General features: G+C 41.4%; 1 protein-coding gene across 12 annotated transcripts in view; it reads right to left on the bottom strand.

Moving 5' to 3' along the window:
- The window catches only part of CELF4 (CUGBP Elav-like family member 4), a 714,867-nt gene extending 699,749 nt beyond the window's left edge, over positions 1 to 15,118 (bottom strand). For 11 of the 12 annotated variants that reach the window (XR_011699890.1, XM_071579949.1, XM_071579950.1 and 8 more), the window contains exon 1: positions 14,569 to 15,117. Coding sequence is in view for 11 of the 12 variants with exons in the window: in XM_071579949.1 (XP_071436050.1) it covers positions 14,569 to 14,848 (280 nt within the window). In the remaining variant the exon portion in view is untranslated. Of the gene's footprint in view, positions 1 to 14,568 lie in introns of all 12 variants that reach the window. The other variant, XM_071579960.1, reaches the window with a different exon arrangement.
- Positions 15,119 to 24,378: the final 9,260 nt, after the last annotated feature.

The following is a 24,378-nucleotide window of genomic DNA, read 5'->3' as shown; positions in this document are numbered from 1 at the left end:
TCTCCTTGCTGTACTTTTCACCTGTAGTTTGCATTACTACTTGCTAAATACATTAGAAAATGCTCATCAGCTTGCTCGGCAGCTTGGGGATGTTTGTGTGGTTGCCCACACAAATATGCACACACACATAGCAATTTTATAAATAAATCACAGTCATAGGGGTGAGGAGAGGGCATGTGGTGCTTTGGAAGGGAGCAGAACAGCAAAAAAGAAAGGATATCTTCAGGATCAGAAAAACAGGTTGTCAGAGTTTCTCTGCACCTCTCAGCACCTGTGAGATGGCCACTGCTACTGATCACAGAAGGTGAAAAACGGGGACAGCAACCTGGGATGCTTTTTCCATGGCCACCTAGGTGAAGAAATGTCTAATCTCTCAACATAGACAAAAAAACAGACCTAAATAATCAGCCTGCATGCTTTGCTCCTCAGATGAGACAAGGCTTGTTGGGAGAGGTAATATCTTTTATTAGACCAATTTATGCAGTTGAAAAAAAAAATAGACAAGCTTTCAGGCACACAAGGAAGTCTGCCTTTTTTCCTCAGCTGGACTAATAAAAGATATTACCTCTCCTTACAAATGTTTTCTCATTTATAACCTTAGACCATCAGCACTAAAGCTACAACATGACTTTTGCCTTAAGTACACACAAAGCCCTTTGCAAAGCTGGATAACATAAATTCTTCTTTACACATAGCAAACTGAGGAAGAACAAGGTTAGGAATGGGATCTGGAAGGATACAGAAGGTTACTAAGAGGACTGGGCTAGAAATAGGCTCCTAATCCCTTTCTACCTATCTCTGAATGAAGCATAGTCTGATACAGCAGCACATCAAAGGCTTGTTTTGCCTTCTTGCATTAATTTGGTGTTGCTATAAGGGATCCTTGAAGTAAGGGGTAGTTATGTTTCAAAACAACAGGGAAAAATATTTTTCCATGGAGCTGAACTGTAGTCCCAGAATGGACAGCCAGGAATAGTTAAGATCACAATTTCAAGAATTCAAAGGAAAATGACTGCAGGATTTTTGTACAGATGTGAAAAATCAGCTGCTGATTTAATTAAACAAGTAAAGCTAAAAAATTAAAAGGTGTGATTGCCTTGGTGAAATTACAGATTTACAGCATTATTACTAATTTTTTTATTTATTTTTTGAAAGAGGGCATTGAGCTTTGAACCTCAAAAGGTAAAAAGTCCACATTTTCTGTTTACACTCTCACTAGTTTTTGTAGGGAAATACATCTGTTTGCATACCTGTGTTTGTGTATACTTTGTGAGTGAGGGTCTTTCTACTACTATTCCCAACTATTTTGCTTTCTGAAAATACTTGGACAGTATGGTTTCCATTTCCCCAAACCTGCCAGGAAAGGAGAGGAGGGACAGCTAATGTGGCCTGAGAGAATCTAAGTGATGGCCGGCAACATGAACTAGTGTTCTCTACAGGGGTGACAGCCAGAAATGGCGTGAGGGCAGAGCTGAAGCAAGGGAAAAGTTGTGTGAACAGCAATGGTGAGAGCTAGGAAAACAACTCTGTATCAGCAGAGGTTGGCTGTGGAAAATAAATGACTCATGAGCACAGGTAGTCTGAGAAGGACATTGCAGGAAACGGGCAGTGAGATTGGAGTGGCACCTGGGGAAGGCACCTGAACCCGGTGGTGGATCTGAGCCTGTGGTTCACACTCCCACATCTGTACCTGCAGCCAGGGAAGGAAGGTTAGGAAGAGAGGATGAAGAGTTGATCTTGGATGCAAGCCCAGTCAGTGATAATCTGAGTGCTGCACTTGAATAGCAAATGAAAAGACCAAGGATGGAGACCTGAGCTGGAGGAGTGAGGGGCTCACGCAACAATCAGACCTGCGTCTTTCATCAGCTAGCACAGAGCAGAGTCACTTGCTTTGTTGGTGGCTCAACTATTTCTTTTTGAATTAAGAATATTCTGCCAGAAGTCCTGTCCCTGCATTGGTGTAGGGGAAAGTATAGGGGAGTGACACACCTATTGTGCAACTTCTTTTATGAATAAAATCGTGAAATCTAATTCTACCAGCACCTCTCTGGCCTTTTTCAATGAGCTGGTCAGTAACAAATGATCACTCAACAGTACAAAGCAGACATTATATAGGAGAACAGACTGAGGCTAATACAACACACGTTCCCATCCAAACAAGAACCCAGCATCCTTTCTTCAATTTTTTCTTCCCCCATCTGCAAACACTGTCAGTAAAGCTGAGTAAATATATAAATAATTAAATGAACAAATACTTTCTCTGCTGTCCCCAGGCCTTTGAAAGTGAGATTTTGTTGGATTTCAGGCAATCAAACAGCATCACATTCGCGCATTCACACTGCACACGCGCTTCCTCTCCACCTTTGACAGAATATCGTTGACTTGAGTGCATTGTGATGATTTCAAATAGACTAGGGGTTAGATAATTGACTCTATACACACACATAAGCACATGCACACTCCAGCTCCTCCATTTATTTCATAAAACACGTAAGCATAGATGGGATGGAAACACCAAAAAATGCCTCAAACAAATTAAAAAATTCCACATATTTGCTATGGATGAACTAACTAAAGCCACAACTCAATAACAATAATTATAAAAACCAAAAAACAAGGAGCCTGATTCATTTATTTGTCAGATCTTCGCTGTAGGAGATCACCTGAAACCTTCCTCTTTAATGAAACTGTTACTAAATTAAATTTCTTGGGGCTGGATACCTGAGGGCAGTGATATATTTGTTATTCCTCACAATAACCTACACCTTGAGCAGCAGCAGTGAAAGCTACCTTCTGGACTACTTTGCTCTGTCAAAGTCAGGGATATTCACATCACTGTTTAAGGATTCACAGAGTGTCTGACTGTTGTTTGTGAGGCTGGGTCAGAGTCTAACTATTGACTTCAGAGAGTCTTGGGTCGGTACTCAGCAAATGGTCGACGACTGCCAATTCCACCTGCCCATAGTGAGGGCAGAAGTACACTTGTCTAGAGGGAACTTGCTCTTTTTACTGACCCTGTGAAGGCAGATGCCTTTAGCTTGATCCAAATCGTGTTGCAAACAATAGTTTTTGATCAGGCCCTTAAAGAAGAAAGGTGGGATGCAGCCCTTCATCAAATCCTTGCTTTGCAGCTCCCTCAGTTGCCATAACAATGAAGAGTATGTATGTGATTCACTAAAAGAAGGAAAAAATATAGATCAAGATCTTGAATCAGTGAATGATGATATTCCTGTAGACAGAGACATTACGAAGGCTGAATCCTACTCACAAAGAGAAAACTGGCAAAATTGTCATTGACCCTTTCTTAGCAAAGCCAGGAGAAATACGTATTTACAAGTGAAATGAGCAAACCTAATCTTCCATGTCCCCACTGCATGTTTTTTTAAAAATGCATTTTCTGGATCTACACTGAAAGGGGCTCTGATGTAATACATTTACTATCAGAGATACATCAAAACATTTAGGCAAAAAGAAGTAAATATCAAATTTATGCCATTAACTTCTCCCACCTAAAATAAATACATAAATAAAATCAAATAAATTCTGACTGGACTAATATTGTAGTTGGGGAAATGAAAGATCAATAGCTCACTGGAGCCAATGAGAATCTTTGCATTGATTCAACAGGTTTCAGATCAGGCCTGAAGGCACTGAGCTTAAGTGACTCTATCAGAGAGTGTTGGTGAGTAATTACCCATGCTGTGATTAGAACCTAGGCATCCTCACCGCCCGCCCTCACCCACCAGATAATGCCCATTTCTTTGAATGAAGCTGCAGGCACAGGAAGCAATTTAAAAGGAGTTGTTCTGAGGTGTATTAAACATTGCAAATAATTCACAAGGAATGGCAATGCTTGTGGGTTTTTTTCTATTTATTTGTTTGTTTAATTTGCTGTTAACTTTCTGTAATCCATAGTGGAATGTAGAAACTTGCACCACTCTGTCTCCTGCAAGACCTTTACATGCAAGAACTCTTCCTGCCAGTGTTTCTCTGGGTTGACTCAGGTTTTGGTTTGTTTTTTTTGTTTTTCTTTTTTCCCTTTCTCTGTCAATGACTAAACTTGGAGTGAGATAATTTCTAAGACACTATTTTTTTGTGTAAAAAATTACTGTATACCCTCTTGCAAATGAACATGAAGCAATGATATGATTTTGAAGACTTTGTCAAAAGATTTTTGTTGATTGTCTTGCCCATTCCTCACTTCCACTCCTACTTTTCTCATTTACTGCCAGTATCTTGAATGAGATTTTTTTCTATAAAGAAAAAAAAAACAACAAACATATATTAAAAAAAATATAGGAAGAGGGATAGTAAAGTTAAAAAAATGGCCAGGATCTATCTGAATGCACAAAACCAAACAAATGCCACTGAATAACCTAAATGAATAACAACATAAAAGAGGGTTAAAAATTACATCCTCATCTTTGTATTATTGAAGATGGGATACAATCAAATACATCGTGTTTAAAGCAATTAAATGCTCACAAAAGAAAAGTGCTTGTTCTGTAAACTGAAAAAAAAAAAAAAAAAGAAGAAGAAAAAGTGTAATGAAATACAAACCTTCTTTATACTACCGTACAGACACTTGAATGGGATAGTTGAAGCTGAATGGTATAGCAGGAGTGAACTAGCTTACCTAGGTAAGGCAGCCTGTTGTTGAAGAGGGAGTAGTTATGAAATTCAGAAGTAGTCAAGTCTGTATTTTGATGTAGGTGAGTAACAACCTTAAGACAGTGTGTATTATCAGCCACTCCTGCTTCAACCAGCGGCATCTTGCAGAACTGCCCATAACTTCAGACCCCATCCAAACACTGCTGCAGACAAGGCAGAGTTTTTCTGAAGACTTCAGCAGGCTTTTGGGCAGGTGTGTAGCTGCTATGTAAAGTCGTGTCTTATCAATTACAGATTTTACATATGACAGAATATTTATTATTTTCACCCTGGTTTTCCTGTAAATGCTGATAAAGGGTGGAAAACAAAAAATAATCGATCACTTTATTGTGATTCTGTGTGGAAAAAGAGGTCTCTAGGATTAGTTTTGATGGGGGCTAAACTTGTTGACAAAAATGCTCCTGGCTGCATGACGTTTCTCAGGTCCCTTCTGTGTGCCTGCCAGGCAAAGACCCAATCCTAGAGAAAGAGGAATTTTGTTTCTGTCTGGGTCAGGTGAAATAATGGACAAGAAACAGAGCACAGGTAAGAAGACTGAGTTTTCTCCAATTTAGCTTTCAGAGAGGTGCAAACCAGTTCAATCTGCTCAGCAAAAGTATCTCACTCTCCCCCTGCATCCTCCATGCACCATTTCAAAGAAGTGCATCTTTACCTTATTATATTATTAGAATCAATCAATATTATTAATATTACATGTGGAAAATTCTGTAAATTCTTCATAGTTCTCCTCCCTGCCTGTTAACAGGAGGTACATACAGTCTCTGGCTAGATTGGTCAAATAGGCTATCAATAGCCTTAATAAGGAATACTTATATTGTGACCTTTATTCACAGAACTGACTCTCTCATATAGGGCTGTCAGATTCTTTAAAGAAGTATTGATAAGCTCATTACTGTATTGCTACACATAATTTTAAGTGTGATTTTCACTCACCCTGAAGCATCTAGTAACCTAATACTTTTTTTTTTCTCTCCTAAAGCACTGGCCCTTTTACAATTGATCAAATACTGAATTAGAGCATTATAGAGAGGAAACATAATCAGGGGATTTCTACAAGCACACTGTGATATATCTTTTGATCTTCTGACAACCTTCATCCCTCTGGATCCCAGAAAGGAAGCGCTGTTTTATAGGGATATTATTAGGCTGATGCTGCTTTATACATCTACCTGCAAGAAGCTACTGAATCCGACAAAGATATTTGTGTGCGTTTGCAGTGAGTGATGCATATTATGTGATGTGAATCTATCCTTAGGGACTAGAAAAGAGAGGAACTATGTGCAAATGTAAGTCTGCCCTTTCGATACATGCATGTATACACAGTCTCTATGTAGTATATACACAGGCATTTGAATTAGAAACAGGCCAAATATGCAGTCAGATCTCATCAGACCAACTCTGTCTGCAAAGCTCCATTTTTAATCTGTTTGAAGAAGCTTCATGTCCAGAGTTATCTGCCCCAGTGCACTGGGGAGGCAGCCTCGTTGACTCTGAAATATTTTGGAGGCTCAGACACAATGTATGAATAAACCAGAGATGAATTAATTAAGTGTGACTGTATCATTAAATTAGTATAATGAACAAATTGTTACGTATCATATTAAGCTCTGCATATAATTCCAGGAATACCATGTTAAGTCACTTGCCACTTTCACGTAAGAGTATGATCTCTGCACTGGCTTTTAGAAAGGAATTATTTACAGACCTACATTAGCCTTTCTGTACTAAATGCATGCTTTCATTAACATGCATATAAAATAAATACTTGCATGTGTGTGATATACAGACATGTCAGGTACATTTCTATCTCACTGCATATACTCTTTGCACATAAAAGTTCATTCGCTGCTACACTTTTCAATTTTTCTGGGGTTTTTTTATGGTCTTTTTAAATATTTTTATGTTCTTTTTATGTTTTCCAGATTTAAATAAGGAAATTACACACCTCAACCACATAAAGGAATAAGAACAGTTTGTGTTACACACTGTGCCTACACTGCACTGTGGTCTACCAAACCTTAAGCAGCTTTCTGTCTGCAAAGTACTTTGAAAGACCTGACAGTGAAGGTCCTTGTCACCAGAAAACATATATCCCTGGAAAAATTAACATTGCCAAAAAAATCATCTATGAAATAGTTAATGTTAAACAATGACTGTCCACATTCAACAAAGGAGGGAGAAATAAACAGATAAGGGTGAAGTAGATCGAAATCGGCATGCCTCATTGGCTGAGCTGTCGGATATTTCTAATGCATCTGAAGGGTTTGTTACTAAGAACCTGTTAAGTATCTTTAAACCTTTGATCTGTAGCCAGTCTTAACAAAGGTGACAATTAATTACAGAAGAGTGCATTGCAATAAAGTTACATCGTGGTCAGTTTATATATACTGTCCAAAGCTGGTTCACAGAAGTCACTGTCAATTAAAGTCTTCTTGGAGTCCAGTTCATTATCAATTTTTCCCCCTTGCCTTGATCAATATTTTTGGCTGCTTCAGCTTGACAAACTTAACACAATGTCTATATCTATATGTCTTGCCATTCATTTACATGGAATAGAGGGCCGTATATGATTTATTTTTAGCTTCTGTGTATGGTCAGGCACTTTATTTGAGAGGTTTAGAGCTCTCATCCATCTTTATTTTAAGGAGCGACAATAATAAGCCCTCTCTTCCTTCAAGGGGATGTCAGTTGGATATAATGAATGCATATTAAAAACTGCATTCACCTGTATGTGCATTCAGGCTGTGGCTCCCAGTGACAAAAGCAAACAAATGTAGTCTCTGTGACATCCTGGCTCCAGCCCACACCAACCGATGCAGCACAGACAAAGTGACTCAATAGGTCCTGCGATGCCCAAAATGCGACTGCATCTCAAGGAGGTAGATAGAAGAAAGGCCCTTGTAATATATACCGCAGGTCAGTCAGTGGAGTGATGGTGGAAAAAAACCATAATTTTTACTCACCATGGTTATTATTTTTCCCTTTTTCTGCAGCAGATTTTAAGACATAAGGGTCAGTCCACCATGACAAATACAACAAACAGTAGTATGAGCATTGGTGGAGCATTTAAGTGAGTGAGAAATTCAATGGAGATCGAGTTTTTGGCAGTTCCTCAGCTTTGTTTTAGTTTTAGTTTCACTTACAGAAGGAAATCAGAGTTAAAGGACAAGCCAGGAAAGCACAGAAACTAGTACCATTAGCTGCAAGTGTTGCGGTTTGCTATGTAAATCCAGAATCCACAATTCTAAAGGGAATGTGAAGCACTGAGTAAATGCAAGTTTGCACCATGATTTACAAACATGAAGTCACTGAAGTGATGAAAAAATCTGAGTTCTGCCTAGCAAGCAGGTAGCAGGCCTTTGCTCCCAAGGTAAAGGTGATGCCGGGTTTAATGAAACAGCAACCTATTTGTTAAGGTCATGATTCAACTTAGTTCCCTTAACACCTCACCTACTTTGTGCACTCTTACAGGACAGAAACCAGACAGCACTTGCTGGACAAGCCATGTTGAGCTCTGCAGCCTTGTGGTTTTTTGGTTTTTTATTTTGAATATTACTTTAAGGCTATAGCCAACACCTACTTGAGTCTTTGGGCATCTGGTGCTTTTTATCTATTTTAAATGCAGGTGAGTGGTCCAACAGCCTAGATCATCTCCCCTACTTTTTCTCCTTTGGAACTGTTACTGCCTGTCGCATAAACCCATCCTAGTTCACACTTGATTGACGGGAGGGACGGTAACAGCTCCTTTAGTGTCGTCATGGTCTGTCGGGTCAGTGAGGCTGGTATGTTCACACACAGGGTATGCATGATAAAAAACACCCTGATGCCTTGCTGAAAAATGTGTCTGTGTATTTCCAGCTCTTATGGCTGGAGGAGACCTTCCTTGATCATCCAATCCCTTCAGTGCCTTACTCTTGACCACTACGAACAGTGAGTCCTCTGCCTGCCCTCCTTGACAGGTACAATCCACTATTTGGTTGAGCACAAGACACTTTCCGCTATCTCGGTCACTTTTTACCCAGACAGAATTTCATGGTACTTCCTGACAACTTCTTTCAAAAGACTATTTCATCAGCTGCCTGGCTGTTATTTTGCTATGCATTTGGAATCCTCTGCTAAATAAAGCCCTGTCTGTGGCACTGGCCACTAACCGATGTGTAGTACAGTACCAGATGAACCACGCTTTTCGTCTGAAGTGACAAGGATCCCCAAATTTTTCCTCTACTTCACTGCTGAAATTCGTGATCTTTTCTGGCTGATGGTAGGGGAAAAAAACACCAAAACTACCATAAAACTAAACCAAACTGTTCCCTGTTTCTGTTGTTATATTTCAGAAATTGATAAGTTTCTGATTCAACCTTTAATTAAATCTTGGTAGGGCCAAGTAAATAGTACAAAATTTGGTTGTCGTTGCTAATTAATTTTTTTAATATAAAAGAAGTACCTTCTTTTTTATTCTCTAAAATGCTCAAAGGCACCAGTTTATGTAGACATTGATGGACCAAAACAATTGTACTCCATAAATGTGTAGGAAATATAAGTCTAACCTGGAGAAATGTAAGAGAGAAAACAATAGCTCTAGAAACACAAACTTTAATTTCTTTCTATTCTCTGCATTAATGTAACTTTTAAACAAATTCATTTTGTAAGGATGAATAGCTGATATGGTGGTGAGACTAGCTGAAGCACAGCTTCCAGTGCAAAATATAAGTCAAGAAAGAGATCCTAGAAAACTGGAGTTTGTATTGGAAATGCTGACACAACCGTAACAACAGCATCATAACTGGCTGCAGCTGCTTTTGGAAACCAGAATGCGTGTCCAGACCCCTGAAAAAAAGAGTTAACATATACCCTTCTAATTTATGAAACAATCAGTTTTACCTGTTTCACATTATCAAAACACATAGATGCTCATCTCTACAGGAGATTTTAATGTACAGAGGGTTGGTTTTTTCCTTTCTTCCAGCAAGCTATCCAATTGCATTTTGATTGTTTTAGGGGGTTGTTCTTTAGACCTAAGGTATAAAGTCTCCTCTGTTTTATTCCAGTTTATTTGTGTGTTTACCTCCCTAAAACTTGTTTGGTTTACTACCATACTAAATGCTGTATGTGTTTCTTTCAGCCAGGCAAGTCTTATGTTTCAATTATGAAGGAGTTTATTCAGCACCTGTATTGCGTTTTGCTTCTTTTCAACTAAATTTCCATTTCCCAAAGGTTATATGCATGAATGTGTATACATCTCTTTGTATGTATACACATACAAATCTATACATTTCTGCATATATACAAATGCATCACCTTAACTTGCTCACTTTCATTGTGCCTTTGAATTTCTGACATATCCAAAACCTTCATAAACATCCACAAGATATTAATTTTTCTATCATCTATCTTTGTAATTAAACAGAATACAATACAATGAATGGAAGCCTTGTTTCCCTGCCCCAAAGGTGTCTTAAATTTCAAAATTATTTATACTTTTGAGAAAGTAAAGCAGTGAAAGTACTAAGCTATTCTCTTCATACTGTATTTTTCTAGCTGCCTTGAATGCTTACAGAGTGATGTTTGGGTCAGGTAAGAAAAATATCCTAACCATGGGACTGCAGCGGTGGATTTCAAGGAGGTTTTTTAGAGGGTATGCTTTTTCACCCCTAAAAGGGAGTTGAAAGAATGTTTTTGCTCTCAAGTCTATGCAAGACTCTTGCTTTTCCACTGCTCACTATCTCCACTCTTTAATTGCACTCGCCCGTGTGTGTTTGAGTAAATCTCAGTTAAGTGTGGAATGCTGATTTCTTCTTACTTCCTAAATAGAATATTATGGAGACCTGTGTGTTTTAAATTAAAACACTTTTCAGGCCTTGGGTACAAGCAAGCTTCAATAAAAAAGACTGTTTAAACCTGTGGGGACAGTCCTATATTTAGATTACATTAATTCATAAATATTATACTAAATACCACTTAAATTGGCCTTAAATGACTTCAAAGATAATGCATTATAATATGGCTGTCCTGAGAGCACTAACCTTTATGTCTCCCAGTAACTCAGCCTTTAAGCATACTCCACTGCTAGATAAGACAGAGGGAAGTTATGAATGAATGTCTTGCTAAATTGTTCAAGTGTGATTAGTTAACTCTGTGCATGTGTGTGCGTGTATATGTGAGCATGTGTGTGGGTCAGCTCAGCCCCGGTAGATTTCTACCCGTGGATCTCAGCACACAGACTCTTCCCAACCCTAGAGCAAAGTACCACAGCAGGAGCTGTACCTGCCCCACGAGGAGAGAAATGAGGAAGGGGGAAATATGCAGCAGCTATGCTTGTGCTATGAAAGCTTATTTTCTTGGGGATCTGGCAAGCCTTTCCTGCCTTCCCCCACAAACAGCTTCCCCCGTACCTTTCTCTCTGCGTATCTCCAAGAGAATCATAATCCCCTGGCTCTTTCCTGGTATCTGTGGTGGTATCAGCCAGAGCTGCTGGTGAGAGAACCTGGGACTTCACTCTCCTTTTGTGATAGTTTTTCTTGGAGGGGGACAGAGTCATGTACTTTGTCTTCAGGTTCTTAGTTTTCAATATCCTCCTGCTATACAGGGGCACTACAATATAATCTCTTAATAATATTTTCAAGAATACACATCCTCTGCTCTTGTTTCAGTGGATTTACACCTGAAATTACTTTGGTTGCTGGGTTTTTACTTTAAGTTAATTTCTGTCTCTTCCCTCCTTCCAGCACAAACCCACCTTCTCCCGCTCCACACCCAAGGTTTGCTCTCCGTACACTTAAATAAACTGCAGCCTACTGTTAACCCTTCAGGGTATACCACTGCCACAGCTTCATCCCCTGAATTAGGAATGAAATAAACTGAGAGTGATGGATCAATTAATGTATAAGCATTATGCATCTCTTATGAAAAATATCTTGGGGTTTCATATTGCCAACCTACCCCTGTGAGACAAGTTGGACTATCTTTATGCAATTCTTCACCTATTCCTACAAATCAAAACCAAAATAGTGAGTTCTGAGTGAATACAATGCTTTACATGACTGTGTTTAGAGAAGAGAAAGAGAAAAAATAGATTAAAAATGTAATAAAATGAAATAAAATAATAATAAAAAAGCCAAATACAATACTCATCCTTCAAAGCCCCATCATGCTTTTTGACTTAATAGTAATTAATCACTACTGGCAAGAAAGCAATTTTTTTCCAGGTAGCCAGAGGCACATTTTTATCAGGATTAGCTAATAAATCAGTGGCATCGCTAGAAAGGAGTTCAAACTCTTCTCGGATGTGCTAAATAAAACCGATCTCTGAAATGCTGGCAACTCAGTGTCTCTTGAAGCTTTGCTCAAACCCTAGTTTGCAAAATAGCAATCTTCATCATAATTTTTCTTTCCAAAGTTTAAAACTTCTAGGAGGTTAAAAAATTACTGTTTGTTTTGATATGAACTCATGCAGTTTGGTTTGATGAGATGACAAGATTCCCCACCTGGCTTTTTTCCTAGGTTGCAGCTTTAGAACAGAAATTAAATGAAGGGAAATGAAGTTAGTATCTTGCTTAATTCAGGGATATGTGTTAAACACATCCAAGCAAGATAAATGATCTTTCTCTCTCGTCTCTCTCTCTCTCTCTCTCTCTCTCTCTCTCTCTCTTTCTCCCTACCCCTCTCTCTCTGTCTCTCTCCCCCTTCCTGAGTTTGTCTCTGTGAATACAGGCACACAGTAAAAGCAAAACTGAACCGAAAGAGTGAGAGTTCACAACTATGAACCAGAAATTAAAGTTAGCGCATAGATTGATTGATTTCAGGTTTAAGATAAAACATAACAAAAGAATAAAATCTCATCAACAAATCAGAATAACTTCCCACCACAAAAAACCACCACAATTTTATTGAGGTGTTAGCTCAAAGATTTACATCTACAGTGTGTTTAGTGATTCTTTTAAGTGTAGCTTTTACTGCTGTTATTTTTATTTTATGGAAACCTTAGATAATTTTTTGAAAACACATGCACACACACACAAGATCAGTGGCTACTATCACTGTTAGGCAAAATCTCCCAGGACCTTTCCTTCACTGCACATCTTACTATCCTTTTTATTTTTATTAATAATAATAATTATAGTATGTGTGTCATGTTTAAGTGATGCCAGTTGGATCTTTATGTGGTTTCTAGGAAGCTAGTCTAGAAAAACAGCAAGGTTCAAAGAGCTACACAGATCATTTTAAATATGAGAATGGTGTTTGGAGAGACCGACAAGAAAGGAAGGAAGAAATATCTTCTAACTTAGACTGAGTCCCTGGTCCCTGAGCCCTGAACATTTTTTCTGACCTGTGTAAAACCAGTACTTTGCACTGTCAGGGTATGTTTTCACTTGCATTTCCTGAGAGTGGAAGCGAGGAGGGGAGTGAGAGGGAAGAGGAAAGAGATGCCTGCTAAACATGCCATTAAGTTCAAGATTTACAACTCGCCAAGGCATCCGGAAAGCTGGGAAGCCGGTAATGCCATTACTTGTGACTGTCTCTGCCAGGATTCCACCAAGCTGGACTAGACACTGGTACTGAAGATGTACTGTAAAAGATGCAACTTCCACTCTCCCCATGGCCCCATGCAAAGCTCTTTCTCCTCCTGCACTTAATCTGGAGTCACACCCCAATCACTTCTGATGCAATATTTTTCTTTTCCCTTTTCTTTTTAAAAATAAATATCTATATAAGAAATGAACACACATGTATACAGAACATAAGTTAATAAAGTGGTTCATATCACTCCTGGGTCTCTCCTGCTTCTAAGCAGGGCTACCATGCAAATTACCTTCAACTTCCTCTCTGTGAGTCCTACTTTGCTACCCGGGGATCCTGGTATCTCTTCCCCACTACACACACCCTCCCCCACCCCCAAAACGTAGCACCATCCAATCTGAAATGTACCTCTGGAGAGCCTAAGCTAAGCAGGGAAATGAGCAGCCAGAGACAGAGCGAGCAAGGCGTTGCGTGGGGAGTACATCTCCACTACCTTTAAAGAAAACCTTAAAAGTTCCGGAGGTGGACTTTGAGCACATTAAAGTAGTGCTTGGAATATGCCTGTGCAGAGACTTCTCCCCTCTGGAACTAAACTGCCACCTGTCCCTCCTGGATTGCTTTCTCCAGCACACGTACACATACTGTGATTTTGTGCACACACCCCTGTCCCACTTGAGATGGACTTCTTTATTGTTATTTATATTCCTGTTCCTGTGTTGAATAGAACCAAAATGAAATAGCCCCCCAGGAGCAACGCACTCTCCTCCACCTTTTGCTTTGTATAGGACTACAAATAATATTTGTAACAGAAGCAAAAATATATATTACATAAAAAAAGAAAGAAAAAAGAAACAAGAAAGAAAGAAAAGAGAGAAAAAGGAAAGGCGCCGGTGCCACATGAGGAACAGCTGTAAAACAGGGGATTCCCAGCAAAGCCAGGGACAGACAGACGGACACACACACGCCTGGGCTGATGATGAGCGGCTCCCGAACGTAAATATTGAGCACCCGCTCCCACTTCAGCACCGCGGACAGCTGCCGCTGGCCCCGCACTCGCGCCGTCGCTCGCCCGTCGCTCCCCGGGAGCTGTCTTTCACCCCCCAAAAAAGCGGGGAAAGAAATTAGAATACCAACAAATAAGTCAAAAGAAGCTGACTCCCTGCCCTGCCTCTCTCGCTTCTCTTCTCTTCTCAGGATGTGTCTATTATTTCTTTCCCTGCCCCCCCCCAGCCTGCCGCCTCCGCCCCCGGGCCAACCAAAAATGAAATAAAATGAAATGAAATTGAAAGAAAAGAGAGAGAGAAAGAGAGAGACAGAGAGGGAGAAGGAGCCTGCCTTCCTCTCCTGATCTCTCCCGGGAAAGTTCAGGAGGTAACTCACCTTTGTGCATGCCAGTGAACCTGTCCTTCAGCACCGTCAGTTCATAGATCTTCCCGAACTCCTCGAAGAGCGGTTTGAGGTCTTTCTCGTCCAGGTTACGGGGAATCTGCCCAATAAAGAGCTTAATGGCATCGTGGTCCTTCATTGGGATGGTGGATGGGTTTCCGGGACTATGGTTTAATCCGTTCATATGCCCGTTGGTGCTGGGGTTGCTGTGATTGCTACTCAGGCTGGTATTGTCTGGTTGTCCGTTTGCTAACGTGGCCATCTTTATATACATAGAGAAAATCTTCTTTCCTTTTTTTCTCCCTCTTCTTTTCTCTCTCCCTCCCTCTCTCTCTCCCTCTCTCTCTCTCTCTCTCTCTCTCTCGCTCTCTCGCTCCCTCTCCCTCTTTCACACACACACACACACACACTCACACACACACACACACACTCCTCCCTCTCTGTCTCTCTCTCTCTCTGGGTCTGATCTGATTTTTTTTTTACATTGAAGATCTGTGTCCTTTCCGTTTAAACAGGCTGGATCGGTTCAAATTCCCAGCCAGACTAGGGGGTGGGGTGTGAGTGTGTGGATGTGTGTGTGTACGGGGAAGGGAGGCTAGGGATGGGGGATTGCTTTTGCCTTTACTCTGGCTAAACCCCCTCCTCCTATCCAACCACCCCCCTGTCTGTCTGCCCGGCAGAAGCTTAATGGTATCTTCCAACACAGCCTCTGGCTATAAATAGCACTAGGCGCATGGCTCTTTGAGAGACAGTCAATTTCTATTGTGCCAAGTGAGCAAAGGGGAACGGTTGCGTTTTTAGGACCAATGATGATGATTTTTTTTCCTTTTCCTTTGCAAGCCCTCCTATCAATCGCGGTCGTTATAATTTTAATGATCATCGGAAAATCTGCCTTTTTATTTGAGAGGGGAAAAAAACCAAACCCAAGGTGTTCTTACTTCTTTCTATTATAATGATGCCTCTTATTATTGACTCTTGTTATAATTTCGCAAGTGATAATAAAAGCAGTTCAGATACGGATGAATCCCCGGGCTCAGAGGTTGCTTTTGCTGTTGTTGTTGTGATTGTGATGTTACGAGCTCTCTTTATCTGTTCTTGTTGCATCTAAAAAATTTGCATGCTCTTTAAGATTTTTTTTAATATAAATTATGGCGCTGATGATCAAGCTAGGAAAGCTCAAACTATATTATTGTAGCTTTTCAGCGGGAGACGAAAAATATCGAGATGACTGTTGTTAATTTTCATGCTACTGATGTTTATTTTACTTACAGTCAGCGCGGGCGTTAACTCCTATACGGGCTGTGTGTGATGTGTCTGTGCGCGCGTGTGTGTATTAAAAAGGGATTGATTAGATAAGATTTGCTTGCCCGAGTTTCAAGCCATCAGGATATTCTGTCTGTCTCTGATGGAAACATAAATCGTATTTTGTAGTCATCAGTAATCGGGAGTTTCTTGTCCGAACAATGCTCTCTAGACAAAGTGGACTGTATGGTAAAGACGAAATCAGCTCTTTCATAGCATCTGGGGGTAGGGAGGGCAGGGAGCCTCGGATTAAGGACACAACTCCCCCTTGTCCCCCAAATAATAATAACAGTAATCCGGACAGTAACAAAACAACGCTCTGCGTGTGCTCAGAGCAATTTTTTCGCTTGGGGTTTGTTTTTTTTCTCTCTCTCTCCCTCCCTCCTTCCTTCCCTCCCTCCCTCCCTCCCTCCCTCCCTCCCTCGCTCCCTCCCTTCCTCCCTCCCTCCCTTTTGCTTTTCTCCCGTTCGCCTGGTTCCCCTGCAAGCTGTGCGGGGATGAAGCTCAGAGACACACCAGAAGGCGAGCTCGGAGCAGCCTACGAATTACCTGGCCTGAACCTCCTCTCCCCTCCCGGCCAGGCTGCAGCCGCCCGGCGCCCAGCTATACCCCCTGCACCGGGGGGTGCCCACAGCCCCCCGCTGCGGTCCCACTGTCCCCCGGTCCCGCGGGACCCCCTGGCCATTGTTCCCGGCGCCACCGGCTGGTCCCCGCGGCGGAGGCGGCGGCGGCCCCGGGGAGTGGGGAAAGGGGGGCCTGAGGGGAGCGCTCGGAGCAGGACCCCCCGTCCGTTCGTCCCCCCGGGAGCGCAGGTAACACGTGTGACAGCAAACGGAAGGGGCAGCAGTGGAGGAAAAGAGGTTACTAGTTTAAAATTTCAACCTTCTTGCTCGTTTTGTTGATGGGATTTTTTTTAGTTTCTGTTTTAAAAACAAACAAAAAAAGGAGAAAGCTTTACCACTTTTTTTTTCCACTTTATTTGGCTTTTGTTTTAATAACACAGAGGCAAGGCAGTGTCCTGCTCCCCTTCTCACCTCCCACGCCCCCCTCACCCACTTCCCCATCCCTCTTACTCCCTCTCCTCACCCCGCTCCTTAAAAAAAGAAGAGAAAAGGAAAGAAAAGAAAATCCCCCCAATGCAGGTGGCTCGGCTATTCCAACTACTCCTGTGTCTGAGAGTATTCCCGTGCCCTGGCAGGAGCGGAGCAGCGTGGATGGTGGGGGCGGCAGGGCTGCACCCCTCCCCGGGGCTGCCGCCGATCCCGGCGGGGTGAGCGCTGCGGGCGGGGGGCTGGACGGGCCCGGCCCCGTGGAGCCTCCCCGTCCCACCCCCTGGGGTCCGCACCTGCGGGTGACACCCGTGCGGAGCCCCGGCAGCCTGCGCTGGCTTTTACAGCTCTTTAAACATGTTTGTACCCTGACGGGCAGCAGAGGCTCTCAGCTGCCGGGTGCCGGGCTGGTGGCAGTCAGTGCGCATTGTCTGCCGTCTGACCAGGCGTGCCGTGTATTGGGGTCCAAGTAGGAGTGGGGGGTGGAGAGTCTGTCCCTCTTCCTTTCCTGGGCACACACTTACAACCTTTAAGGGCTATAGGCACGGAGATCTGACAGCTCAGAAGCTGCGGGGAGAGTAAAACCCTCAGACAGCCCCACTCCCAAATTCCCAGCCCCGTGACTCACCTGTTTTCAAATCCTTCCTTATGCCTTGAACTGTGATAGAATGACAACAACAACAAAACCCGCATGAAACAAAGTCTTTCAGCTCCCTCGTCACTCCAGCATTAAAAATCCTGATATCCGCTCTCTGATCCCTAAACCCACACCCATGATAGAGCTAAGAGGACTCACTCAAGACCCAAACCTTTTCTTAAAGAAGGAATATCCACTACAGTGAAAAGTGAAACAATATCAGGCACTGATTCATCCCAAGGATAGCTCTGTTAACACCTTGTCCACAAGCAGGCCACTCTGCCTGCAATCACAGCTTATGCCAAATGAAAGCCTATTAAAAGAACAGGGCAGTAAAAAGAGTCATCTTGCTGTTCAGTGCGGGTGTCTCTTTTATAACAATTTCTATTTTTTGAAACTTTGAGCTGGTCCACGCCCCGTTTTCACAGAGTTGTAAGTATAGTCATTTAGAAATGGAGGCTGTTCAAGTACAGCCCCCTGGTGCACAGGCACAGCTGTGAGGGGTGGCAGGATGAAATAATATGGGCACAAATATTGCTACAAGGGCTCCGAGATGAACACAGCTGCTGCTGTACGTGGAAATAAGCTATACCACATAAGCACCTTTACACATGTACAAGGAGCTGTAGTGGATTTTAAAAAGATACAGGCAAAGGAGGAGTGAAACTGTTATCTATAAACCAGCCTTTGCTGAACAGTTCCCAAGTGAGAAATGTTCCCTGTGTAACCACAGTGGGTCCAGTTCAGCAATCCATAAGCAGGGAAGTCCACAGGAATTCTATAAGAATAAGGTCTTTTATAACAGACTCCAGTTTCTCCCATAAAGTAAAAATTATTTATCTGCCTGGAATCAAAATAAAGCAAATAAAGCACTTTACGTTTGGGTGATGTTTTGTTGTTGTTTTTTTGTCGTTGTTGTTTTGGTTTGATTTGTTTGGTTTTTTCCCCCATACCTTTAATTTATCTACCTGCAGGGATAAAACAGCCCCCTCCCAAAACACATTTGCAACCCCATTTTCTCCTACTTCTCACTCTGCCGAGTGTCTTTTTGGTTTTGTTTTTTGTTTGGTCGTTTCGTTTAGTTTCGTTTTGTTGAGAACGCAAACACTGTTTTTACCTTCTCAGAAGAGATGTTATCGCAAATCAGCTCAGTTGGGAAAATCCACCAACGCGGCCAGGCCAGGGGCAGAAGGATTCAGTAGGACAGGTATACACACACCTCGTATGAGAAAGGGTTTGTAAACCAGGCTTTGGCTTTTAATGTGCCTTTCAAAGGGCTTGATTGATTGCTGTTAATCCTGTGAACAACTTCGGTGTTGTTAACAGGACTGCCCGCATTAGTAAAGGTACTCACATGCATTAGTATGCTCCTCGTCCTCATGACGTCAATAGACAGCTTTCCAATGACTTCCAGGAGGGCTGGATCAGGCCCTTGCTGGCAGCAAGTTTTTAATGAACATCATTCTGTGCGGGCAAGGGGGGCACAGCGATACATCAGTCCTGATTGTCTTCATTCTCCAGGAAAGGAGGAAGTAAAGAAGAAAGGCAGGAATAGGCCAAAAGGTTGCTGGAGGGGGATTCTTCTGCTGAACTTCAAATTCCGGGACCCATAGCACACAAAACCATCAGTCCCTGTCTGATGTAAAAAGAATTGCAGGCAAGTTTTGTTCCAAAAAAATAAACAATATGTGTGAATTTTGTTTTAAAACTTAAACAGCAGGCAAGTTTTGCTTCAAATAAATGAACAATATGTGAGAATTTTTAATAGCAATTTATTTTTCTTTAGATTAGTTAGCTATATCAGCTCATATACTCAGAGATTTTCTACTAGCTTATTTTATTAAGATTTTTTTTCCTAAATGACATGAGACTGTTAATATCAAAGACATACATTCCGATCACAATTCAGATACAGCTCTCAGCTTCTATTAAAGGGCCCGATCATAACAAGTCTTCTAACTCAGCTAGAATTGTTTACTTCAGCTTGTTAGGCCTTGCAGAAAGCGCTGGCAGGATCAGAGCATATTAGCTACGTAATCAAAAGAAATAATTGAGAGCTGCATGTGGGCCTCTAACACATCTAACAAAAGGGGAGCGACCGTCATCGGCTAAACTTCGGGTGAAAACCCAAGCATCAGGAGATGGGCCCGATCCTGAAAACCTTAATCTGCATTGTTGTTAATCAGTCTGCTGTGATCAGAGGGATTAATCATCTGAGGAAGGATTACCCATGTGAACATTTGCAACATTGGTCCCTGAATTAATGCGTAAATCAGTGTGGGTTGGGGGTTTTGGGAGGTTTTTGGTTAGCTTTTTTTTTTTCCATCTGCCTTAGTTAGAATCAGGAAGGTTGATTGAGAAATGAAAAAATATTTGTATCCAAAGGAGCTTAACACAGGATTGTAGTGGATGTAAGCAACAAAAGGTATCACTTCTTTACAAAAAATGTTTATTTAAGGCATTTTGCTATTAACTAACAGTGGTGAGTTTGAGATGGTAAAGTGAAGTCCCCTGGGACAAAGAGGGGACAGAAAAGTAGAAGAGAGTGTGTATGCATGTGTTTTCATGTACGTTTAGACACAGGATTTGTGTGGTCCCATACATACACATCACTACACTCCATGCGGTGGATTCCACTTTTTAAACAGACCTCTCCAGAATATTTCTATTATGCATGTTGTGAACACTGTAAACATGTTGAATTAGTCCTTTGAAGAGAATATCAAGTTTATTATCTTCACATACCTTTTCATAATAGGTATGTCTCTGTACATAATGAGTAATGAAAGCAGGCAAGCTTGCATTGTAAAGACAATAATGCTTCATGTTAATATAGTCCTTTCCATCATCAAATCATTGTGCAATCATTATCAAATTAATGTTTGCAGTGCCCCTGTTAGGAAGGGAGTTTACTGTTTAATAGGATGAGGTAGCACCAACAATTACAAAGGTTGCCTGAGTCATTCTATAATAAAACCCTGTTCAGCTTTGATAAACATATGTTTTTTCTGAAACTCTAAGTTGGGCAGTTGCATTAAGTTCAATTTCTTTATTTATTTTCTGAAAATTTCATCTGGAACAATTTGTCAGACCCTGAGAACAACCCATAGGAGAACGGGGCTGGTTTGAATGGACTCAAATGAGAGGCTTTGAAAAGCTTCCCTGTCCCCATGCTTTACAGCATGATACTAAGAGCTGTCAGGAGGTGAAGCTCTTTCTCAAGGTTTTTTGCTATCTCTGGGAAAATCTGCCCCAAAGTGGCCAATTAAAAGCCTTGGGAAAAAGACAGTTCTCACATGCTCACTAGAGATGCAGATTTCCGAAACCAGATTCCCCAGTGACGAGACTCTCACTGGGTTTGCTACAGCAGACAGGAGTTATTCCTGTCATTGCAGCACAGGGCCGGGGCAGGGCAGGAAAGACTGGAGTCTGGATTCCTGCGACAAAAGCAAGGAGTTTATTTTCCCTGTGTTTTCAACGTCTGACAGGGAGATCCAACACTGAGAATAGAGCAGAAACTAAAAGAAAACAAGTGAGGGGAAATTCAGGCAAGCTGGAAAGACAAGGAGGTTGGAGTACCACTGTGCAGGATTCAGAAGAGACACAAATGGCAAAAAGGCTGAGGTTCAGACTCAAAGATAGTATCTGTACCAGGAAATGAACCACGTTCAAAGTTTAAGTTTAAAAAAAGTATTAATTACCTTAATCTTAGCACTATCTTTGACATGAGTTTGGTCCTTATCACCCTTCCAGGCACTTTCTGGGTGCAGCTTGGACGTCATCACAGACCACTACGGTGTTGTCAACAGGCACTACAGTCAAGGGTAATGTGTTTTTTTTGTGGAAAAGAGCATTTAGACATATGGGTACTTGGTGCCATGCCATTTGGACCCAGGGTTAAATAATTCTCCAGTTATTTATTTGCATTGACCCAGTTAGCCATAGAGAGCTTTGGAGGAACGGTTGTGCTGAGACAGAGCAGTCTGCTTCTCAGTAGGAGGAATCTGTGAAAATGGAGAGAAATGGGAGGGGAGATAAATCTAAAGGGCAACTGTCTGTGGTACAATAACAGGAAAAAGAGAGAGGTTAATATACAGAATGCAATGTAAGAAAACATTGGAAAATAAGCCGGCAAAGCACAGAGGATCTGGGGGTGTGGGGCTGGTAAACTCAGGAACTGGCCACTGAAAGGCTGAGGCAAGATAAAAAAGGCAAATTGAGAAAGTGCTAAAAAGTGAAATTGGATACAGAACTGGAGCATAGAGAGAGAATACAGAGTGAGAAGGGGTGGATCTGAGAGAGGGATGAGTTAAAAGAACAGGAGGTTTTGCCTGAGAGAATATTTGCCCCTAAAAGTCCATTCTTCTGTGTACTTGAAATGTGAAGCAGAGTCCCTCGGTCCTCTACAGTCAACAAACAGCACTGCACATGCCATCTACTCTGTGAATGATCATGTAATTAAAGTCTGAATTAGAATGCATCTGTACAACAAAGGAAAATCCAGGTTGTGCATGTAACCTCAATTCTGGGAGCTCTTAATATTTAAGTGCTTGTCTTTGCAACTAGAATAATTTCCTTTTAATTAGGGCTTGTATACAAGGAAAAAACCCAACAACCTCTTTTTTTTGGGGGGGGAGGGGGCGGGGGGGGGGGGGGGGGGGCAAGTGACTTTCACTTAATTTAACAAGTTTAAAGATGGATTTTAAACCAACTTTAGGAGAGTCTTGTCCTTCCAGTTTTGTGGTCATAGTCAGTGCGTATTCTTGAAAATCAGGCCTAACTCTGAAATAAGACTTTAAGTATCTAATTTGTATGTGGTCACCCAGCTGCTTGCTGAACTTCAGAGTGAATGAAATGTGGAGATTACGTGTGTGACATTAGTATCGCAAGTCACTGGTCACTTTTTACATGGACCTTTACAGACCCAGGGGAAAAATGGCAAAGCCAGTGCTCAGATTCAGATCACCATGATATCCCATAGCATGTTTTACTTCTGAAGATGTGCCCAGTCTCGCTTTGAATGATGCCTGCTGTAGGCACAGTCTCAATACTGTATCTGTGTGCATGAATGAATACATGTTTTACAAAACCCATTCTTGCCCTGTTTTATTCTCCAGTTAGCCAGAGGGAATGACAGTCTGAGTCCAACATTAATGCTGCTAATTTCAGGTGCCTCATTCTAACGCAGACGCATGGCAGAGGACCAAGTGTTGACTCTGTGTATGTGTGTGTGTGTATGTGTTGGGGGGGGGGCTGCAAATCCATGTATGAGTGCACCCACACATGTACATATGTGCAAATATGTAGACAGAGAAGGAGGGTATTCTACAGCCAAATGTGCAAAAATATTCCTCACCAGCTCTCTGTAAAATTTCATAGTGTCCTTAAAGATTTTTTTTCCTTTCTCTGCCTGTCTATCTGTTTCACTCCCTTTCTATATGTTTGTCTACATATCTAGAAATATAACCATTCCTTGGTGTCTGATAGATGGTATCTCTACCTGCATTAGTTGTTACTTGTGTTGCAAGTATCCTCAGTTTCCTTAATGGCCAAATTTCTAAATTTATCCTAGAATTCATGAAGGTAATAAAATTTAGATCTATTCTTATACTGTTTTAAACCTTTTTTTATCTGTTTATTTTCAAGATAGTAAAACACCTATGCATTGGTCTGTCTTCTAAAGGCCAGATATGGAGATGGGGACAGTAAAGGAAACAAACAAGGATATTTGAACTGCTTGGGGCTTCAACAACAAAGGGAGAGAATACTCATGGTTCTAGTTAACTGTTGAGCCAAGCCCACATTAATAATCTTATGGAACAAGTACAAGAGGCTGTTTGTCTGCTTTGTCTGCATACAAGTGTGTGTTCTCTAGGAAAATGTGGGGTCTTCATCACTTTAAAAAGACTTTTCCACCTGGGAGAAGGTTTTGTCTCAGAAACCCCTCCAGTGTCTCAGGAAAACTGTGTGTTGCATTACCTCCCTGTGATCTAAAAGTAATAGTTATAGTACAAGTGACAGCACAATACAAAGATTCAGATTCTATTTGTTCCATTGACTGCAATAGGAGGGTGAAGAGGTCTCTTCCTGTATTTCCAGCTGGTGGGTTGTGCTGGGCCTGAAATTAGAACAGACAATTTTTCATCCTTTGTGCTTTCTGCATGTATCCATTTAATTTAGGAGCCCCAGTTACCTCTGCAGTCGACGCTGAAGGATAGGTATTATTGATGACTGTTCATTCCTCCAGATCTTTAGCTGAAGAGGAAATAGTAGATTTGATACAGAAATCAGAAGTGTCAGATCTCTAGGAGGCAGCATATGAGAAAAGTGCTTAGAAAAGGTCAAAAGAGGGACTGGGAAAAGGGGGGGGGGGGAAGAGAAAAATTGAGAGGGAATGTGGGGGTGAAGGTAAAGCTCTTAACTCATGGCAAAAGCATGAGAATGTAAAAGAACCATGTTTTCCTGGAGGAACTAGAAAAGTCTTGGTGAGGAAATGAGTTGGGATAAGAAATGCAGAGGTTATCAGAAAAGAACGAGGTAGGTAAGACAACTGATGCTTTTCTGAGTAAGCTCTGAACTGGAACTTAAGAAAGAGCTTGGAGAAGTAAAAGCATAAAGTTTAAGAGGTTGTGCATGGGGAGAAATAGCAAAAAATACATCGTCACTTCTAGAGTCCATAATGGAGTAACAGGTCTCTGAACCTTGCCATAATTCCAGTCTTGATTTAATCTGGAAGTCTGAACAAAATGTTCCAGGTCCATATACAGTGGATCCTTATGGAAACCTTCTAATGGCTGTTATCTATTATATTGTGAC

The sequence above is a fragment of the Pithys albifrons genome, chromosome Z, assembly GCF_047495875.1.
Source record: "Pithys albifrons albifrons isolate INPA30051 chromosome Z, PitAlb_v1, whole genome shotgun sequence".
NCBI classification, from domain to species: Eukaryota; Metazoa; Chordata; class Aves; order Passeriformes; family Thamnophilidae; genus Pithys; species Pithys albifrons.
Note: the sequence above shows the minus strand (reverse complement) of the source record. Positions and strands in the feature narration are given on the sequence as shown.